The following is a 20,468-nucleotide window of genomic DNA, read 5'->3' on the forward strand; positions in this document are numbered from 1 at the left end:
TACTAAGTAAAGCTTTAGCAAATGTGCTGTTTGTGGGAGTGTAGGAGGGAAACAGGGAACCTCTTTCATGACATGGAGGAAACTCCAAAATCATGTGTGTTTGCTCCCACCTTGGCACAGAAGTTTACAGTCCCTTTGAGCACATGTTTACCATGTCCAGCTGTCCCAGCTGAGAGTGGGAGAAGCCGCCTGGCCCCATCTCATTCCCAGCCCGTTGATGGATGTGACCAACCACATGCAGATGCACGCTGTGCATGTGCCATCTCCCAAAACTCCATGCTTTTGTGTTGGTGTCCGTCAGGGTCTCTCTACACTAGATTAATCTAATTTATTTTTCTTTAAGGACATTAGATGTTTGTTGAGACTGTTGAGGTAATAAACGTGCAATTTCTTAGTGGAAAGAAAGTATGCCAGAACTGTGTAAGTCTGCTCCAGAGACATGAAAATCTGGCTGTGGTTTTTCAACAGTAAAAATGGAGTGAGGGAGGTGGGGAGGAACACCCTGTAGGAATCATTACAACCTTTTCCATGATGGGTTTAGGTGCTTTAGTGAACAAAGTTGCTAAAACTAAGAGCAGCCGTGGGCTCTAGGTGCTTGCTGCTGCGTTGGCACCTGGAGTTCTCTCAGGGCTGCGTGCCCGTCAGCCTTCCCCACTCTGCCCTTGCCCCTTTCTTTCTGAGAAGAGGAGGGAAAGGCAGCCTTGAACTTCGGAGCAGCTTGTCTCCCCCTGCTCTAGACCATGCCCCCCTTCTTTCTCAGAAGAGCTAGACAGTGTTTGGAGAGAAGCAGTGACCCTGCTGATTATGAAATCTGTTACAGCCTCCTGCATGTTTTAGCTTAGCATAATTTGGGTGTAATTAGCAAATTAAATCAGAATTTGAGAAGGAGGGTGAGAGAAGGAAAGGGGTATTCTCCATCAGCAGCAAACCCATGACAGACCTTGAGGTCCCTTCCTCTGGACCCTGGGGTGTCACCTGGGATGTCTCAGGAGCCTGGTGGGAGATCACCAGCAGAGCTGGTGGCCCAGGTCGTGCCACTGCCCTTCCCCTTGCTGCCCAATACTGCCCTGTGCTCCTTTGCAGTTAGGATGCATGGCACCTGGTAGCTAGCGTGATTCATGGACCGCCAGCTCAGGGGTTTGGCAAGGAATAGGTCCGCACCAGCGTGATGGTGCTGATGTCCAGAGTTTTGCTCTGTAACTAAAGCCTCTGTTGGCCATTCCCTTGGGGCCGCAGCATGAGGGCAGTTTCTCTTCTCCCCCTTCGTTAACGACAAAGAGGCCTTTGTGTTAATCCCAGTGGTAATTCTGGGGCTCTTAAAAATGCTTTACTGCTGCGTTTGTTATCACTGTCTCATTAGCATGCTGTCCTCCAGCTGAAAGGGGCCTCGAAACGGCATGCCCTATCTGGTGGCCATGGGAAGATGTGCCAGTCGTGGCATGGGAAAGGAGGGTGGCATGTGGGATTTACCTTTTTTTTTTTCTTTTCCTTTGGATAAATAAATACATAACAGTATGTTCTTGGTTTCTCTCCCTTTCTCTCTTATTTTTATGCTACTCTAACTTCTGTGGTCTTGGATCCAGTGATCGGAAAATACAGTCAACTTCCAGACTCAGGTATGGTTTACAGACAAGTCTGCATCATGCTGGATGCGCTCGCCTGGGAGCGGGTGGACCCCAAATGCCAGGGCCAAAGCACCCAGAGCGGAGCTGCCACCGCAGAGGCGTGCGGGGGCAAAAGCCCACTTCTACACAGTGCCTTGGGACCGCGCTCGTAGGCAGGCCTGTTTGTTTATGTGCAGTCTCTTGGCGTAGCATCCTCTCCACAGTCTTACTCGCCTCTGCATGTCAAGAGAGGGTGCAGAGGTCCCCCAAGGTTCAGCTTTATATATGGGGCAAGGCTTTCTCAGAAAGTCTCCTTCTCAGAAGCGACATTCCCAGTTCAGTCTTTTCCAGAAAGATCTGAGATGCCAAAGTCCCTTCTGATAAGGGGACTTAGACACCTTAGAAAATACTTCCCTGGGCACCTTATCCCAGCCTGAAGTACTGTAACAGCAATACAGTGACAGGCTGCAGGGGAACAAAACTTACCCTTCTGTATTTGATTTAATGGACCTGTCCTTGCCTGGCTTTTCCAAGGTCTGTTCTGCTGAGCAGTTGTGCCTCCCTGTGGGGTCACTGCTGCAGCCTCACCCGCTATGCAGAAGGTGCCAGGCACCCCAGAGACCCTTAGTTTGCAAGGTGCTGCGCTCATGTTCCTATCTGCTGGCAGTATTTGCCCTCTCCCACAGACATGGGGAGCACTGCAGAAAGGGCTTAGCCCTGAGCAGGCTGTAGCATATTTCCAAAGTTGTAACCTCAGAATTCACAAATACCTTTTGCTCTCCCGAGAGCTGATATATTCAACAAGAACAAAAGCAGGTGTTATTTTTTGTTGCATCCAACCCAGAGAGATGAGCAGCCCTTTCTCCAGGCAGATCTTGGGACTTGGCTGAAGGAAGGTGGGGGGCATTGGCTGCAAAGCTCCAGTCCTTTCCCCAGTGTCGCCATCAGGATTTGTTCCCCTCCTATGGCGCAATAGTGTCTGCGAATATGGCCTCTCGCTGGCCAGGACGGACCGCATGAGGTTGTACAACCCTGGATCAGATATCCCGCCCCTGCAGAAGGTGGCGAGCGGGGATGAAGTGAGGGATGTGTTGTCATAGTGGCCAGGAGACAGTTTCCTTTAGCTTTGTTTGGATTTACTGGGGTTTCTCCCTGTGCTTGATAGACACTGTTCGCTCCCAGAAACCTTGCTGCCATCCAGCCGTGAAATGATTGAGCGAACAGCCTTGCTGGACACAGTGACTTAGGGGAGTGCTTCACCGGCCTTGGCAGCAGCTTTTCTCTCCCAGAGTTGTCAGGTGAAGGCTGTCAAGCTGGGGGTTACAACAGAGTCTGCAGACTGATCACGTGTCGAGGCTTAGCACGGAGATGGGAGCACTTTTATTTCTTCCCTCTCTTGTCCTGTGAGCCTCTCCAGTGCCTAAGCCACCGAGCTGTACCAGATGTTTGGCAGCTTGATGAATGTTGCCTGCCTCCGCTTGTCTGTCAAACGTGGGAGGGAAGTGGCTGGTGCCTAAAAGACTGCCCAAAGATATGTTTTTTCTTGGTTTTTACCTTTTTTGTGGTGGCTGGGCATAAATAATTCAGAGATCGCTGCCATTTTTGGCATGACAGATGTTTTTTTCCACGTATGTTTGTGTCTCAGGTGCTTGGGGAATGGATTTTATAAATACCAGTTTTAAATTAGTATTACAGAAATGACTCAAATTCTTGTCTAGGGAGAATGAGTAACATAAACCTGTTTTCTTGTTTTCTTCCTTGGAAGTTTGGCCTCATTCTCGCTTTTTATGAAAACACTTGTCTTGGCAGGTATGAGTGACAGCGTCAAAGACAAATTCTCTACCGCATTTTCCATCGTGGGTATGTTTTCTTCGCATGCCGTTGGAAGCCTCAGTGTGTTCTTCTGTGCTGAAATCACACCCACAGTAATCAGGTGAGACTTTGGAGCCCCCCCTCTTCAAAGTATGGGGCTGAAATTATCCTCATTTAATTGATAACTGGCTGTGTAACTTAACACATTGTATGGGAGGGGAAATCCCCCATAACTGGAGACCTTGCAGCAATTTTTGGGCTGCTCTTTAATTTAATGTCGCTGCAGTCAGTCTGCCCAAGTAAATACCTGTCTGTAGACAGAGAGGCTTTGTTTCCGATGGCTCCACCTTGTGTCCCATCATGGTGATTATCAGCAGGCCAGGCATCGTATGAATTGCATTTGTTTGCAGTGCGATGAGGTCTCAAATACTTAGCTGAACCAGATCGTGCGGTTGAACCACGTTACTGCTTTGCTTACTGTGCTGGATTTGGACAAGCAGTGACCATGTGAGTCTACGGCTTGATATTAAAAGAGAAATTCCACAAGTGTGCAGAGGAGGACATAGGTGCAGGCAATCCCTGCCTCCCTAGGGCATGTTAATCAGCCTAGCTATAGGGGTGCTTCGGTGGAAAGGAGGTGTTGTGACACGCGGTGTTAAATGTTTTTGGTGCGTATAGGTGCTCTGCGAGTCTGCCTCGCCTACAGCAGCACCTGTGCGAGTGGTCTGCTGTTATTACGGATAAAGTCATCTTTCTCTTTGCACCCAGATCTATCTTAGAGGCTCAAAGTTTTTCTGAAGAGGAGCGTTTTCATTCTGGGCAATAGTAGAAATCGGGCAAATGATCTTCACCAGAGAGCTTCCCGTAAAATGTCTTTGTATAGTCGGGTTTTTGTACAATTTTATGTATTCGCCGTTACCTTTCACAGCACAAAGGTTGTGCTTTTGGGTTCTGGATTATGCTTTCAGCAACGCCACAGCTATTCAGGAGTCCACCCTGACTCCACTGAATTTCCCAGGAATGTAGGTCGTACGGGTGGGAAGGAGAGAGGGTGGAGGGAAGAGGATGCTCTTCTTTTTCTTTTTTTTCTCCAAATTGTATGCCTTTTTAATAACTTTGCAAAAGTATTGTAGCAAAACCGTCAGCTGAGTAGCCAGAGTCTCCTTGATATGTGGCCTTTTCTTCCAGGCTATCTGACTTTGTGAATGTATTTTACAGATAACATTATTGCCACAGGGAAAGGCAGTGTGAGTGGTGAGGAGATTATACAGCCCGAAACACTAGCAGCTATTTACTTATGTGTGTGTCAGTCAGTTTGGTGGGTTTATACCTCTTTACTTTTCTCCTTGTCTCTGTTTGAAAGACATATAGATAAGGAATTGGCCATGTCAACCAGAAAAGAATCTGCCAAGTAGGGTCAGATGCACAGTGTGAACTTAGCAAGCTTTTTTCCTTAAATCACTTATGTTGCTACAGGGAAGGGGACAAAATTCTGGCTGGGAGCCAAAATTCTGCTTCCCCTGACACTGCTGGGTGACACCAGGCGAGTGACGATAGCTGGATGTGCCTCAGGGTCCCTGTTTATTAATAGGGATGATGACACTCGGCAGCGCTTTGCGGTCCTACCACCGTGAAGCTCTTGATAAGATCCACTCAGGGCTGTAATTAGGAGGTGGAGCTCAGGACGGTGCATAAACCTGCCTCGGGCAGAGGTGTGGTTAAGCTGCCTCGTGTCTTGCGTTTTGGTGGGATCTGTCTGCTCCCTCATAACCTGTTCTCCAAAATACTGCCTTGGATAGCCTTTAGCGTTTCAGACCATCTTAATATGCTTTTGGTTGAATCTCAAGGAAGCTTAAGGAAAAGGGAGGCAGAGAGAGCACTGGAGCCGTCTCTGGGGTTTCCCTGATCAAATCCTTTACCTGTAATCCCCCATCCCTGAGGGAGGAAAGCAGCACTGCCGTTATCAGTGGCATCACAGCAAAGCCGTAGCACCCATCCAGCTCTACTGCTGTGGTGTTGAGGTGAACGGTTACAGCGGTGTAGGAGGAAAACAACCATCTTCATCGCCAAGAGGTGCCGCCTGCTCCAGAAACGCCAAGGTCCCACGCTACCACATGGCGCAGAGGGGCCCTTTGTACCCTCACACTGCACCCCGGTCTCCTGGCGCTAGGTAGGAGAGCTTCGCCTGGAGCTCCCATTCCTTGCATGGGGGCTTCAGTACCGAGTGCCTTCCAAAAGCTGAATGTAAGCGCTAAGTGGCACCAATAATCCATCCCTAATAATCTTGATGGGAACACTACTGCAGTTTGCATGGCTGTGAAATAGGAGTAGGCTGAGGAAAGCATGATGTTATCCTTTCCCCATCCTCTGCATGCTCAGATACTACCAAATGGAAGAGAGATCAGGTTTTTCTATCTCTATGTCCTGCTTTTGTGGCCACCCGGCCAAAGAAATGAAGAGTGAGCAGCGATGACCAAATCAGGAGTTTTACCCATCAACAGCTGTCTCAAGCCGAATTTCCAGTGGGGTACAGTGCTGTTTACTGGGACCTGAACCAGTCCTGGCTTTTCCAAGGTGGTGCCTTGCCCCGTGAGACCAAGGGCATCCTGGTGTGTTACTGAAGCTCTGACCTAGGACTGAGCACACAACAAGGTCACTTATGTACAGGAAAGGCAGGGAAAAAACATGGAGGTTTTCAGGGATTGACTTCAAGAAGTGGCTGAGCTGACTGGACAAAGCCCTAAAAACCTGGTCTGGATTCAGTGTTGGCCCTGCTTTGTGCAGGAGGCTGGAGTAGGTGCTCTCCCAAAGTCTCCTCCAGCCTGAGTAGCGCTCTGGCTCTTTTGTACTCTGAGCCATGCTGTGTGTCGACCCATTTGCTCAGGACAGACAAATGGTCATCTGAAGATAGGATTAACATTTCTCTGCTCCCCTGAGCAATGCTGAGAAGGGCAAGTCCCCTTTCTTAGGTTTCGCCTGGTGCAAGCAAAGAACATCAGCGAGGATGTTTTGCCGCTCTCTGAAAAAACACTGCGGTAGCGTGCGAGGAAATTCTCCTTCCCTGAACAGGGAGGCCTTTTCTGAGGACAAAATTTCGGACCAAGGTCTCTCTGCAATTTGCCCACGTCAGGACCGTAAGCCTCACGCAAACCATCCTGCCTCGCTGCTGCTGGGCAAGCAGGGGTCGGGGAAGCGGCTCCCATCACCCGTGGGTCCCTGCCGTGGGCAAGCCCCCCACAGCAGCTGCTGCCAGGCAGAGGTGCGAGGGGAGAAGCTGGGTCTGGCCGTGGGTGCCAGCAGCCCTCGCGCTCCCTCCCTCGGCTCCGCTCCGCACCTTGGAGCGTGTTTGAAGTACAGATGCTGGCCCCCTGCCACAGGAGACCTCGTGCTGAGGAGGAGCGGTGCCCCAAAAGACCCTGAATGTTTCTGGTTTCCACCTGCTGCCCCATGGTGCCTGCAAAACCAGTGTGAATTATGAGGGTGCTGCCTTTCTTGCCCTGTACCGGTTTTCCTGATGTGCATGTGAACAACAAAAAATTCCTGGTAGTATTTTCAGTTTTCCTTTTTTTTTTTTTCCCCATGTTCATATTTGCAGTATAGTCAAACATTTAAAAAAAAAAATCTTCTAGGATGCATGCCAAAATGTATTTTCAAGCCACCTTCTGCCAGGTTTTGATGGCACTGGATAAAGTAACGCCTGCTCTAATTACTGACGTCATATGGAAAAACTTTTTTTTTCCCCTCCAAATCTGAAGCCACTTGACCCATAATGACAGAGCCGTCTTTGTTGTTGCCTTTTCCTGTTTCCTTTCAGCTTGCTTGATGTCCTTCTACAGCAGCTTTTAAAACTCACCTCAGGTCCTTCTCAGGGGTTGAGATACAATTTAGCTGTAGCAAACACTGATGTAAATGAGCCAGGCTTTTGTTGCTCCGGAGCCAGCTTGGAAAGTGATTTGCTATGCATTCGGGGCTGGTTGTGTCGATTACTCATGTGAGTGTATTAATGAAGTTGCAGGGAGGCCAGTTGCACAATGGCTGCATTCAGCTGGGTTTCTAAATTGCCATCGGAAAGCTGGCAAGTTTTTAATAAGGGCTTTTGCAGTATTTGGGGAAATCACTGTTGTCTGTGAAAGATGCTCTGCTGAGTCTGGAGAGTTAGAAGGTACGTACGTGAATTTTTGATCCAGTCAGTGTCCCAAGAGCATCTTTTGAAACCTGTGTTTGCTGCCCTGCAGCTGTCAAGTAAGCAGCAGTGGATTTTGGAAAGGATTGGGTGAAGATTAGCTTTAACACAGTGGTTGGCTGAATGAATTTGGCATTTGTAGGTTTATAGTGCTGTGATTTCTGGTATGCTCAACAGTCAATGAAACTTTTTTTCCCAAGTAGTTGATGTAAAGCAGTTCATTAGCCTTCTGCAGTTGTCTTCTGTGAGGTCTGGTTATTGTTAATAATTACATCTCTGCCATTGGGCCAGGAACTGAAGCACCTGAGCCCGTCTGGTCTGATCACCAGAGGGTTTGGGAATAGATGGCATCTCCCGGAGGAGCTGCAGGAAGCGTGCTGCCCGGGAGAGCTTGGTAGGGGAGCGGGGAGCAGGGTGCCAGCCATTAAGCTCAAGGGGAGACCTCCCTCCGCAGGCAGCAGGGTCTTTGGAAAACGAAGGACAAGCTGCCGCTCGCAGAGATTTTGCTAAAACGAGTCACTCGAGGGTGACGTTCTGCTGGCCAGAGACCTCGGTCGTGCCGCGGCGGGAGGAGGGAACGGTCTGCCCCAGAGAAACGCCTGCGGTGCCGCTTCCGTGCAGGGTCACCCGGCGGGGACAGGTCCCGGCGGTGTGAGCTGTGCCCCAAAATGAGGTGGGTGCGCGCAGGTGGCCGTGGCCAGCGGTGTGCCGGGCCTGCCGGCGCCGGGACCTGGAGAGACGCTGATGAGCAGGGCGAGGAATTGCAAGGGAGGTTGCTTGCGTGGCTGAGCATCAGGCGAGAGCACTGGATTTGGCCTGCGTAAGCGATTTCCATGCTGGAAATCTGGAGGAAAATGAAGTTATTTTCACATGGGTTTTTTTTAAGCTTTAATGCGTTTTCACTGTTTTTTGGTGTGCATGTATGATCTCAATACACAAGCACACTGCGTTTAATAAATAAGCATTTCTGCCATAAAGAATACTTTATAAATGTACCTATTTAAAATTTAAGCATTTCACCAATGCTAACCTTTTTGTAACCTTTCTGCGATACAAAAATACACACGAAGAGCAAGGAAGTGTGAAGTGAGGGACCTACCTCAACGAATACAGTGAGTTAAGAGGAGGTCTTGGAAATGAATCCCAAACTCTTGTTCTCTATTCTGACTACTAGCTCTGTTACTTTCTTTTTCTGAAGATTATGCATTTTGTTAGAACGGTGTGTTGATAGGTTCCAGCCACAACATGTTTTTATGGACTCAGTGTTTGGTATAATGGATCGAGGCAGTGGCCTGTAAAGTCTAATCTCCTGCCTCCACTGCTGATTGATGGCAGATACTTCAGAGGCAGCCAGAATTGACTTCTGCGCCTACTGCTTCTTGGTGTGTCTTGTCTAAGCTGGAGAAGGCTGGCGTGCTAAGCAAAATCTGGTTTTTCCTCACTAAATACGGGAATACTTGGACGCGGGAATACTTTAGAGGGCTGTCTACACACTCACGTGATAAAGCTCCTCTTCTTCTTAGGTGGGGGCAGAAAAGACACTTGAGTACAGTTATTTCCCCACACTGAGGCAAATAGGCAGTAACGATCTGCAACAGCAAAGCAGCTCCGTACCGGAGTAGCTGTGCAGTACGAAAGCTGTGAGCGACCCGGGTTTGCCTTCGAGATTTTGGATGCGCAGAGAGGGGATTAGTCTGGGGGAGCCATCAGGGCTGCGGGCTCCCCCCGGCAGTGCCGAGGGGGCTGTGCTGGCAGGAGCGGGCAGCGGGGCCGGGCTCTGACCTCTGCTGTGTTTGCAGGGGAGGTGGGCTGGGGCTGGTCCTGGCCAGCGCCGGCTTTGGCCGCCTGACCGCCCCCATCATGGAGCTCCACAACCAGAAAGGCTACTTCCTCCACCACGTCATCTTCGCCTGCTGTACGCTCATCTGCATCATCTGCATCCTGCTGCTGCCGGAAAGCAAGAACCAGAACCTGCCCGAGAACATCCCGGACGGGGAACATTACACCCGGCAGCCCCTCCTGCCGCACAAGAAGGGGGAGCAGCCCCTGCTCCTGACAAACTCTGAACTCAAGGATTACTCCGGCCTCCACGACTCGGCAGCTGTGAGCGACGGGATCTCGGAGAACACCACTGCCAACGGGATGAAGTCAATGTAACCAGGTGGATTTTTTTTTTTCCCCTTCTTTTTTTTGGTTGGGTTTTTGTTTTTGGGTTTTTTTTTTCCTTCTCCTCTTTCTTTTGTATTTTGTTTGATGCTGTTGTGCAGGAGGAGCAGCACTTTGGGCAAAGGTGTTTTGCACAGATTTTACAAACCAGTGATGGAGCAGACACAGACTTGGGGGAATTCAACTCTGCTGCTAAAGCAACTTTTGGCATCTTCAACTGTTGTGCAGATTGCTCTTGAAAAAGTTATGGGGGAAAAGACTCATCTGAGAAAAGACTTGGCTGGAGGTAGCCCTTCAGAACTTTTTTTCCTGCCATTAAATATGTATATTTATTTTGATTTATTCTCAAGAAGCACTTTATTTCCTTTTCCTTTCATAGATCACAAAAATGAAGCCATCTTATAATAAGAGGTGCAGCCATTCCAAGAAAGAAACCATGGGGGGGAGGGGGGGTGTTTTCTGTTTGTTTTTGTGTTTCTTTAAAGGAAAGAGGGATCCACTGCAAAGTTGAATTGACTGAAACTTAGACTTGTGCAACATTCTTCTGCCTGTCTAGAAAGTCCAAGCACCCAGGTTGCCTGCTGTGTTTGTATACACCAAAAAAAAAAAAAAAAAAAGGAAGAAAAAAAAAAGCAAAACCTGTTGTGACTCAAACTCTGACTGCATTTTAGGCAGCGTATGTTTGTTTTTATAGCCCATGTGCACTTAAAAGTTACTTTTTAAATTAGTACTTTTTCTTTTCACCAAACGCATTGAAGAAAATCCTACCCAAACAAGCTGATTTTTCAATGAGAATCAGCCTTCTGCATTTTAAGAGTCCATGAATCTATTTTAGATAGTTTCCACTGGTTTTTAATAGTAATGTAGATGATGTGAATGATTTGACCAATGATGCAAAAATTAGTTTTGCCAAGAATGGCTTTAATTACCAGGAGGCCCAGAATCTCTGATGGACTGCTCCAGGAGAGGAGCACAGACCAGCAGGGACAAAAAGTAAGGAGCATGGGCTATGATCTGTACTTTTATTCCAAAAGGCAGTGCCTCTGGGATTCCTGCTCCTGGGAAATGAGTGTCCTGGCATTGCCCTACCTGTTTTTAGAACCAGGGTTTGGGTTTTCAATTTAAGTGGACAAAATGCTTAAGTGACCATTGGAAAGGAATGAATTGATAGCCTGTGAATAATGACTTACGGTCTGCTGTTGGCTGTCTTGGGGCTTTTAGAGATGGTTTCTGGTTCTGACCCAAGAATATACAGTGAACTCACCCAGATTTCCCCCCTTCCCCAACTGTTCTCACAGGATTTTCATTCAGGAAAAAAACCAGATTACTTAAATTGGATCGAACCTACTCTAGACTAAGCAAAGTGAACATCCAGTTTGTCTCCTACTGTGCAGATGGCACTTTGATAGTGGCCACTTGACTTCTCTCCTCCAGCCCCCAAACCAAATATTTCCTTTGGCCATCGGCTTTTTGTTCTCACTGTGTGAATATTGTGAGGATCTAGTTCAATGCAAGGACTTTGTAAACAAACAGCTTTCTTGCATTTTAGTTAACCTCCCTGCTCTCCCTCCCTCTTCTCCTTTCTCACTCAGGCCATCCATTTGTGATTGCTTGGTAGTGCAGACATTAAAACAAACAGAGCAGCAGGATGTCGATGTTGTATTGAGTGTCCATATGATTGCCACTTTGTTTGATGTACATCTTGCGTTCGTACGCATGGAAAGCGCTCATTTGCACTTTCCTCCTCTACCTTCCCTCTCCCTTCCTCCTTTGCTGTATATACTGTCAATTAACTACTGTACCTAACAATTTCCATCCTCCATTAGGCTGCCGATGTCCTCTTACAGTTCTCAATAAATCAGAGATACGTGCTCCCCGGCGAGCGATGCAGTAAGCAGCGCAGCCTCAGACGCTGACGAGTGCAAGGGGACAGGTAGACCTGCAGAAGCGACAGAGATTGTTGTGTTCAGAGTAATAATGTTGTCCTAAAGCTGCTAATTTTTGTACAGAGGATGTGGACATTTGGGTTCTTCTTGAGCCTGGTAAGAAACACTGGACCAGTTGATGGTAGTTTTGCCCAAAGTTACACTATGGGTTTTTTTCACCTTTGTTAGACTTGCTGTGACAGCGAGAGCCCGATCTTCCTTACACCAAGTTTTATTGTTGAGCTTGAGCGCGGCTGCTTCTCTTTTTGTTCTGCGCTGAGACTTCTGCAGTCTGTGTTCACCCAAGGAAAAAACCCAGACCTTCCCCATTCATGCAGTATTCACGTGCCAAATTTGTGCAATACCTTTTTGCCTTCGACGCGAGATGCTTGTTGCAAGCCGCACACGTTGCAGGGGGGAAAGTGGGTTCACAACGAAAAACTGAAGAAGCAAAACAAGTCTTAAGGGAAGAGAAAAGGGCCTGAAAGCGGAGAAGGTGCGAGCGCAGAGGCGGAGAGCAGCACCCTGCCATCCATCGTGCCGTGGAGCCAGCAGCTCCTTCCCTCGTGGTCTCTGTGCCTGTGTGCTCAAGCTACGGTACGGCTCTTGTAGACCATCCACAGTTCTATAAAACCGGCTGCTTCCAGCCCTGTCAGTGGTCCTGGTGTGCTCCCCGCTGTTGTCCACAGGGCTTTATCGTTTCCTATTCTGGTGGTTGCTCTCTGATGACAGACGGGCCCAGGGAGGAGAATGGTTGTTTAAACATATCAACATTTATATAGTAAACAAACTAGGTGACAGGAACATGCAGCAATTAATTGTTTTCAAAACTCTTATGGAATTGACTTGATTCGCTGCTTTTTGGGTTTTTTGCCTGAAACCAGGTAGTCGGTACTGATCTTTGGCAACACGGGGAGCCCCAACTTCTCAAGGTGGTCTGGCCCTCTGCCTCTGTCATGACAATAAAACACAAACTAATTTCCCGCCTTGGCCGCTCCAGTTTTGCTCATTTTCCTGAAAAGATGAACACTTCTGTGCTTATTAATTTTTTTTCTACACACGCTCACAGAGTTGGGAAGCTTTTGCTAAGCGTACCTTGTGTGGAGGAGCCGGGTACCAGGGGATGCAGCAGGGCAGAAAGGAAACGCGGAGATGCTTACCCTGCTCTGCCCAGTCCTGCGGCAGGACAGGGCTCTGCTGGGGTCCCAGTCTGCCACACCATCGGCTCCTCGGCCACGTCTCCTCCACGGCCATCACCAGGAAAGGGTTTTCTCGGGTGGCTCGTTCTGGCCACCACAACGGGGGGAAGCGGTCAAAGCTGTCCTGTCCATTCTGGCCTTTTTCTGGGAACCTTCAGTAACCTCTAAGCTCATCAGTGGATTTTTCTTTGGGTTTACCATTTAAGGGCTTTCTTCCATCTTTGCAAGTTTAAACAAAAATGTGAAAGTGACATTATGCTTGATCTTGGGGGTTTTGTCCCCTTTTAAGGTTTCAGTACTGCTTTTGGTGCCAGACACACTGCAAATGGATAATGACACTTACCTGTTTGCAAGTGTTTTGTGGCCACTCGGAAAGGGGGTTGTGTGATTTACTTTTTGGATTGGTTGAGCAGGCTTTTTTTTTTTTTTTTTTAATGGAAGTATTTTACTTAACTGTTGCCACTTCCTGGAGCCAAACACTAAAGGTCACCAAATTGGAAGCAGAAGTGCCATTAACTGAACTCTGTGAATGTCAAGTCAAGTTGCGCCTGTAGCTGGCACATAAGACAACTCTATTAAGTGGGGGGATGATCTCCCCCACTGTAACTTTTTTTTTTTTTTAAGAAAAATAAAATGACAAACCTCATTTTAAATGTATTGTGTAAAATGTTTTGGGAAAGGAGGACGATGTGTTATGTCTAGTGGGTGAGACCTCCCTCCCCATTTCAGTTTCTGATGAAGTTTTAAAGAATCGTGTTACTGTATGTTTTGATCATGAATAGTCTGGTGGTGCTTCCTCATAGCACAAGCTTAAATCAAGTACTGAAAACAGTCTTACAAGCTAAATGTCTGCATGATGTTACATCTGTTGTACCTACTGAAAAGAACTTTGTATGTAAATGTACAGAATAAAATGACGTTGTCCCATCAGTTTACTCTCCTTGGTCTGGCTCCCTCACCGTGACTTCTGAAACAGCCCAGCAGCAGCCAACGTCAGCACACAGTCCTGCCCTCCTCTACAAACAGAATGAGCTGATTGTAAATCAGGCTAATTAAATCAGCACCTTGATTTGCAACTAATAATCCATTACAGTCAATCGCAGAAGAATAGTTGACTCTGTTTCCTGGGTGGTGTAAATTAAAACGAAAATACCCTCCAGCAGTTGCTTTTTGCTATTCTGATTTTGAACTGCGGCCAAGGACCGGCGGCTGTTCCCACCAGGTAAGGAAGGGCCCTCTGTGCCCATATCAAATCTGCAACGTCAAAGCCACCGGGTGTTCAGACCCCTTCGGACAAGAGATTTATCAGGGGTTGCGCCTTCTACATCAGCAACCTCTCTGTTACAGTTTTTAATTGCCAATTATGGCACCGCAGCACGGTAAGTTCATCAGTTTTCTGTAGGCTGTCAGGACAGCCGTCTAGCAGCAGCACTAGTAGTTTCTGTTTGTATCAGAAGCTTATATCTGAGTCAGGGCTCAACTTACAATGAAAAAGAAATAACCTGGACTCGCTTATCAGGTTGTTACACTCTGTTCCTCCAAGTTGCTATGAATAATAGGTGGTGTGCCACAGCACAGCACGCCTCGACAGCTGCAAACGCTCACCGCGCCGTTGGCTCTGTGGCTGATTTGCGGTTTTTGGTATAGTTAAAGTAGATTAGTTGTACACCTAGAATTTGGAACTGATTTCCCAGCAGATCCCCGTACTGAATGGAGGCCAGACGCTGCACACACTTTTACAATGATGTTTGTACATTGCAGTATATTTTCTACTCTACTCGCCTATCCACTACTTAACAGGCTAGCAAATTTGAAAAAAATAAATCCCAGGTCCAACTCTATTTAGGTCAATCTATATTTAATAACAACTGCAGATTCAATCAAAACAATACAAAACAAATTACTAACTTAATGTCAGTGTGAAAATTGCAATCAGTTTTTCTAAAACAAAAACTTCAGGTTATTTTACAATGATGCAAAATCAGAACTTCTCTGGAAAAGCCATCATTTCTTCTTTGATCCTGTTTTCTATGAGTAAGGTGAAATTGCTGTCTGTGTTTTGAAGATTGTAGCTGACAAATATCTGTTTTTTGGTCTTGCTGGCTAAAACACAAAACAGAATAGTCAGCCAATAGTTTGCTCTTGTATAAAAGTGATGATGGTGTTCAAGCAAGCCTTTTAACAAGCCGTATCATGCAAACTTCTAAGACATCGTTCTCCACTCCTGCCATGCTGGACCCAGTTATAAAGGAATAGCAGAACAAGTACCTGAGCGTTGGCGCATTGGGCAAAAGTATACAGGTCATTGAAATGGGTAGTATAAGCCTAGTGACTATCAACTAGTTTTTCACCTCATACAAAAAGCCCTTAGTCACTGGAAAGCCTCGCAGTGCTTTTAGTGGATTCCGGATGCTACTTGAATACAGCACAGTTTAAGTGAAACCATAGTCTATACTGGACTCTTCACACTGAAATCTAGTTTATGAGTTGGTGAGTCTATGCGGTAAAAAACACTTACAGAGGGAAAGCACACAAGAAAGTGATTAGGCCCCAATTAACAAAGTTCTGTTTTATTATGAACCCCTAAAAAGGCCCCCAAAAGTGTGCACCAGTCTTATTTATATGGTGTCCATGAACACTCCCAAGAGGCTGGAGAGCCAGGGTTGAACGCGAGGAAGCCAAGCACAAGTTCCAGGCTACTGTAATGACAAATACCTAGAGAGAGGTGCTGTAAAATTAAGAGCTGTCTTCCATGACAGAGCTAATTAACAGTAACAAAAATAATGTCCACTGGGGCAGGAATACTTAATTATCAGAGTAGAACAGATAACACCAAGAAGTGTTTTATAAATAAAGTGGAATCCTACTTAGATTTTTACCATAGTAATATAGCAAATTTGTAACTTTATACATTGCTAAAGCTAAACTTTGTGAAGAATGTAAGCACCATAGAGGAAAAATAGGCACTAAATTTAAATTGTGTAAAATAGAAGACAAAAAATTGTATTTGGGTCATGAGATATTCTTGGCAGGGAATGAGCTGGGAGCTGACAATCCCAGGGACAAATTAGACTGTTCTGCTGAATATTCAAAACTATCATCTGAATTTGAAAAATTGAAAATAAAGATACCAGAACTCCTAATATCTCAGTCCTTTCTAAATGGGAAAGTTAACTACAGGAAACCTATATATACATATAGAATGTAGTTAAACAACTCCTTTGAGGCATTTTCATTATGCAAATCAATTTTTTATTATTTTCCATTCTAAAAGGTTACCAGCTTCCTGGCTCAGTAAGCAGAGCTGCTTCTGAAATGCAAGGACTCATTTGCCTTTTCTTGGCACTACAAAGTGCTGATATAATGCAGCATGTCGCTCTGATTGCAAAAATTAGCGCTTGGCACCAGATTTTGTGGTATAAAGCAGCATGTTTTGTAAGCACTAGTGCTTCATCATCATGCCCTAAATGAATGCAACACTAATTCTGAACTAATTAATACCATTATCCTAGCTAACGAAGCTATATCGTAAGCTGCAGTGTCAAAATGCAGCTTCTTAATTATGTTTGTGTAAGATCCGATTGAGTCTCTGGGATGCTGTTCCAGTTCCTTGCGAATCCCTTGAGGCTGCCTGGGCTGAGGAGCTCTGCTCCCAGCGCCGTGCCCCGGCTCTAAGCGGCAGCGGGACCTTTTCTGTCCCCACTTCCCTGCGGATTCATTTGGACACGTGGACTCTTGTGGGAAGGGCAGAAGAGGGAAGACCTTACGCCTCCGTGGAAGACCACCTGCAACTTCGGCGTAAAGCAGAAAACCACGGAAGGCAGGGCTTACCTAAAAACCCTCCAGCGAGACTGCTTCCCATGCAGCCTGGCTACTCATCCCTCAAAGCCGGGGAAAAGCTCCCTCGGCAGCCTGTCGTCCGGGACGGGCTGAATGCCGAGAGGCAGCATGGCAGCACAGACCTGCTCCTACAAAATCACGGACAGGGCCAAGGCCCAAATCTAAGCTTGCAGAGGAGCCCGGTGGGAGCAGGAGAATAGAGAGAACAAGTGTTAGGCGTCAGTTTGTAGACCATTTGTGCTGAAAAAGAGGTGGTAGAGGGGTACTGCACCCAGCTGGGAAAAACTCGAAAGAAGAGGTTGAGGCAGCGCTGAAACTCCTGCTCCAGGGCAGGGAACCTGACATTGCAGGAACAAATGGCAGGTGATGGAATGGGATTGGGAAGTATAAGAAATAAAAATACTTATGTTCAAAAGGCATCATATGCTACATAAGTTAGTGCCTGCAAAGACCAGAACAGAAACAGCATAGAAAAACTGGGGGGCGGGGGGGAAGATAATGCCTGCCTGAAGATTACCACATGGCAGGATGGTTAAAAAGGCTACAAGTCAGACTCGGCTATGAATAGCATCTCTGTTATTACAGCATTTGTGGGAATAACAAGGATTTAATTTCCCAGAAGAAAACTAAACACCAATAACAGCAAAGCTTGGTATTTCTAGTCAAGGCAGAACACATTTCCTTACCGAGCACTTTGTGAAACAAAGAAGATACAGAGATGCTTAATGATCATCTTGCAGATCCACTGGTTTCGGGAGAATAAACAATTTTGGACTAAGTGACCACAAGCTGACTTAAATTGCTGGATTGACAAAAGCAAGCCTAAATACTAAGGTGTAGGATTTCAGAATGAAGATGTATTCCTTTTCTCAAAAGTCAGTTATGCTCGGGTGAAGAGGAAGCACATAATTATTCAAAGCCAGAAGGGTATGATTGACTTTCTGCTTCCAACCAAAGGTGAAAAAGGTCTACAGGCCTTCCTCAATGCAGTATACCTTAAGCAGGACAGCAGGCGTAAGAATAGTATCTATATAGAATATAAAAGGGGCTGACTAGCAAGGACATCTGCAACCCAGAGGGTAGATGGCACGGATACAGTGCAACATTGACCAAAAGCCTAGCTGGGCCGCAGCTGGCACAGAAAGCTTAATACAAAATAATGAAAAACACTTACAGCACACAAACAAAAAGTAAATAGGAAGATGCATTATGCTCCGAGGATAAAGAGTAACCAATATCCCAGTACCAAGCAACAGTATCAGCTCTCAGTCACACAGTATATGAAATTAGCAATGTAAATAAGACAGACCTTAAAAAAAAAGGGGGGGGGGCAGCAAAACTGAGACCACTTACTGGGAGAAAAATCAGGTAACCTCATCAGCCTCTGTCCTAGAACACTGAAAGAACTAATACAAGAAATGGCAAGTTACTACCACCTCTAGCTATGAAGTCTCTAATAAAACTTTTAAGAGTGAAGATAGCAAGCACATCTACTAAAAAAAAAGACAGGAGAGGGTGGGAATCACCGAGACAACTTACTGCTGCTAGCTGAACTCCAATGTTACACAGAAACTTAGAGCAAGATGCTGAAGAAATGAGTAATGAGGAGACCCAAGGGAAAGTGGAGTAAACTGTTACACTTTATCCAAAGTAAACCCTCTCTGACTACATTTTTACTAACTGACATCTTGAGGATAATGCACTGATTAGACATAAAGAAATCGTGTTATACAGTACCCCACAGAACTATTACTTAAAGTGGAAATGATTGAACCCAGTGTGCAGAGAAAGAGCTGCCACCAGGGGAGACTACAACAGTGGTTATTAAAAGATAAGTTATCAGGAAGAGGAAAGGATGCCAGTACTGTTTTTCAAAGACCAGTCTTGTGAGCAACCCTTTTTTATGTATGCATTAGTGGTCACAGAGAAGAAGTAGGTGTAGACTCGTGAAACTGCCTGACAATACAAACTCGGGACACGTTGCCCGTAACGAAGATCAGCACACAGATCATTAAGAAGAATTACGTGGCCTTTCCAACTGCAACAACAAGAGTAAGATGAGATTGAGCAGCGCAGCATCTTGCACTTAAAACCTGCTAAGAAGCGCTTCAGCAGTTCGCCAGTTGGAGCTGCATCAGTTACCGGTAGGTGATGACAGGTAGCCAGCGTGAGTGTCAGAGATGTGAGGGTGCTAGGATGCGTTTGGTTTTTTAGAGATACAGGAACACGCTGCAGGGACACTCGGGTCAAACCCTGGCACTGTGAGATGATCCGGGACCTTCCAGGCCAGAACATCTCAGAACCTGGGGGGCTAAAAGCTGCGAGGTGCCGTGACGGCCGGCTTCATCTTCGGGCAAAACGCCACCCCACGGCACGGCAGCGTGACGGCGTTAGAGAGAGGAGGTCGCTGGAAGGCCCGGGCCGGACCCGCGTGTCCTCCCCGCGCCCACGGAAGCCAACCTCCCGCCCGCGTCCGCCCGCCCCGGATCCGCCTCCCCGAGCCCCGGCGGGACCGCGCCGCCGCCGCCGCGCCCCGCACCTACCCAAGCGCCGGGCCAGGCAGGCGGAGGCGGTGTCCGAGGGATCCCCCAGGAGCGAGGCGGCCACCGGGACGCTGTCCTGCAAGCGGAGCACAGCACAGGGCGCCGCTTACTCACCGGGAGAACCGGGGCACAGGCGGCGGCGGCGGCGGGGCCCCCCACCGCCCGGCCGGCCGGCCCGCCGCAGGGCCTCCGGGCAGCGGCGGGGGCTCGGGACGGACGGGACACTCACACGGGGGCTGCACATGGCGACGGCCAGGCTGGCGAGGGCGGGCGCGGCGCCCACCCAGAGGAAAAGCGAATCCCGCAGCCGCATGGCGTGGAAGTGCACCCGCTGCTCGCCCAGCCGCCCGCTGAAGTCGTGCAGGGCGATGCCGCCGCCGCCGCCTCCTCCTCCTCCTCCTCCTCCTCCCGCCGCCGCCGCCGCCGCTCCCCCGCCGCCCGCCGCCTCCATCGCTCCTTCTCCCCCGGGCGCGGCGCAGGCCTCGGCGAGCAAGGCCCCGAACCGGCGGACCGCCCCCGCTGCCCGGGGAGGCGGGGCTCCGCCCCGCCCCGCCCTGCCCCGCCCCGCCCCGCCCCCGGCGGTGCCGCCCCTGCGCAGCCGCCGCTCCCCGGGTGGGTGCACCCGTTCTCCGCGCGTAACCCCGCGGGAGCACACGGACGGTTCCCCCTCTCCCCGGGGCACACACGCAGCCCCCGCCGCCCACCCACGCCCTCCGTGCACCGGCTCGCACCCCGGGCGGTGCACGGTTCCCCCCCCCCCTTCCCCGCGGACACCCGCTGCCCCCTCCGCAGGGGACCGGGATTAAGGGCGGAGGCAGCGGCAGGGATGGAGAAACCCCGCTAGGTGGCAAGTGAACCGCTGCGGATGGCGAGTGAACCGCGCGGCCGGTGGGTCACCCGGGAGGAGCCCCGGGGTTTCGGATTAAAGGGTTGGCGTGATGCTGTGCAGCCTCGGAAAAAAAACCCGGGGAAGGGGAAGGTCACGGCGGCATCGGCTTCATTCGGCTCTGGGGGTTCTCAGCCTTACGGGGGATCTGCAAAGCGAGAGTCGGGGTTTGCAGAGCTCCGGAGAATGTGGAACCGTAAATAACTAAAGGCCCTACTTTGGGTATGGATTTTGTGCCCACCGCACTTTCACCAGAGCACAGCTAAGCTGGTCATTACTGGAAAGGATTTTCCTTAACTGTGCCGTCTGT

General features: G+C 48.4%; 2 protein-coding genes across 6 annotated transcripts in view; one reads left to right on the plus strand and one right to left on the minus strand.

Moving 5' to 3' along the window:
- Positions 1-13,814, plus strand: part of SLC22A23 (solute carrier family 22 member 23) — a 118,719-nt gene extending 104,905 nt beyond the window's left edge. For 2 of the 5 annotated variants that reach the window (XM_075052173.1, XM_075052176.1), the window contains 3 exons: positions 1,584-1,616; positions 3,414-3,537; positions 9,399-10,103. In XM_075052173.1, the coding sequence (XP_074908274.1) occupies positions 1,584-1,616; positions 3,414-3,537; positions 9,399-9,756 (515 nt within the window). In that variant the 3' untranslated portion in view covers positions 9,757-10,103. Of the gene's footprint in view, positions 1-1,583; positions 1,617-3,413; positions 3,538-9,398; positions 10,104-10,144 lie in introns of those variants that run through there. The other 3 variants (XR_012653711.1, XM_075052175.1, XM_075052174.1) reach the window with 3 other exon arrangements.
- Positions 13,815-14,730: 916 nt separating this feature from the next.
- PSMG4 (proteasome assembly chaperone 4) lies at positions 14,731-19,759 on the minus strand. The gene is made up of 3 exons (XM_075052044.1): positions 19,502-19,759; positions 19,273-19,348; positions 14,731-14,992 (listed from the first exon to the last, which is right to left on the minus strand). Exons 1-3 carry the CDS (start codon positions 19,721-19,723, stop codon positions 14,871-14,873), a joined length of 420 nt encoding a protein of 139 aa, XP_074908145.1. The 5' UTR covers positions 19,724-19,759; the 3' UTR covers positions 14,731-14,870.
- Between the last annotated feature and the right edge of the window lie 709 nt (positions 19,760-20,468).

The sequence above is a fragment of the Buteo buteo genome, chromosome 20 (genome assembly GCF_964188355.1).
Source record: "Buteo buteo chromosome 20, bButBut1.hap1.1, whole genome shotgun sequence".
Taxonomy (NCBI): domain Eukaryota; kingdom Metazoa; phylum Chordata; class Aves; order Accipitriformes; family Accipitridae; genus Buteo; species Buteo buteo.

What these genes read in the sequence shown, in the direction of transcription:
- PSMG4 (XM_075052044.1), bottom strand. Translation starts at nt 19,723, where the DNA reads ATGGAGGCGGCGGGCGGCGGGGGAGCGGCGGCGGCGGCGGCGGGAGGA. An exon ending in TCGCCATGTGCAGCCCCCGT is followed by an intron (nt 19,349 to 19,501) that starts GTGAGTGTCCCG and finishes CTCCGCTTGCAG; the next exon opens with GACAGCGTCCCGGTGGCCGC. An exon ending in CTGCCTGGCCCGGCGCTTGG is followed by an intron (nt 14,993 to 19,272) that starts GTAGGTGCGGGG and finishes TTTGTGTTTTAG; the next exon opens with CCAGCAAGACCAAAAAACAG.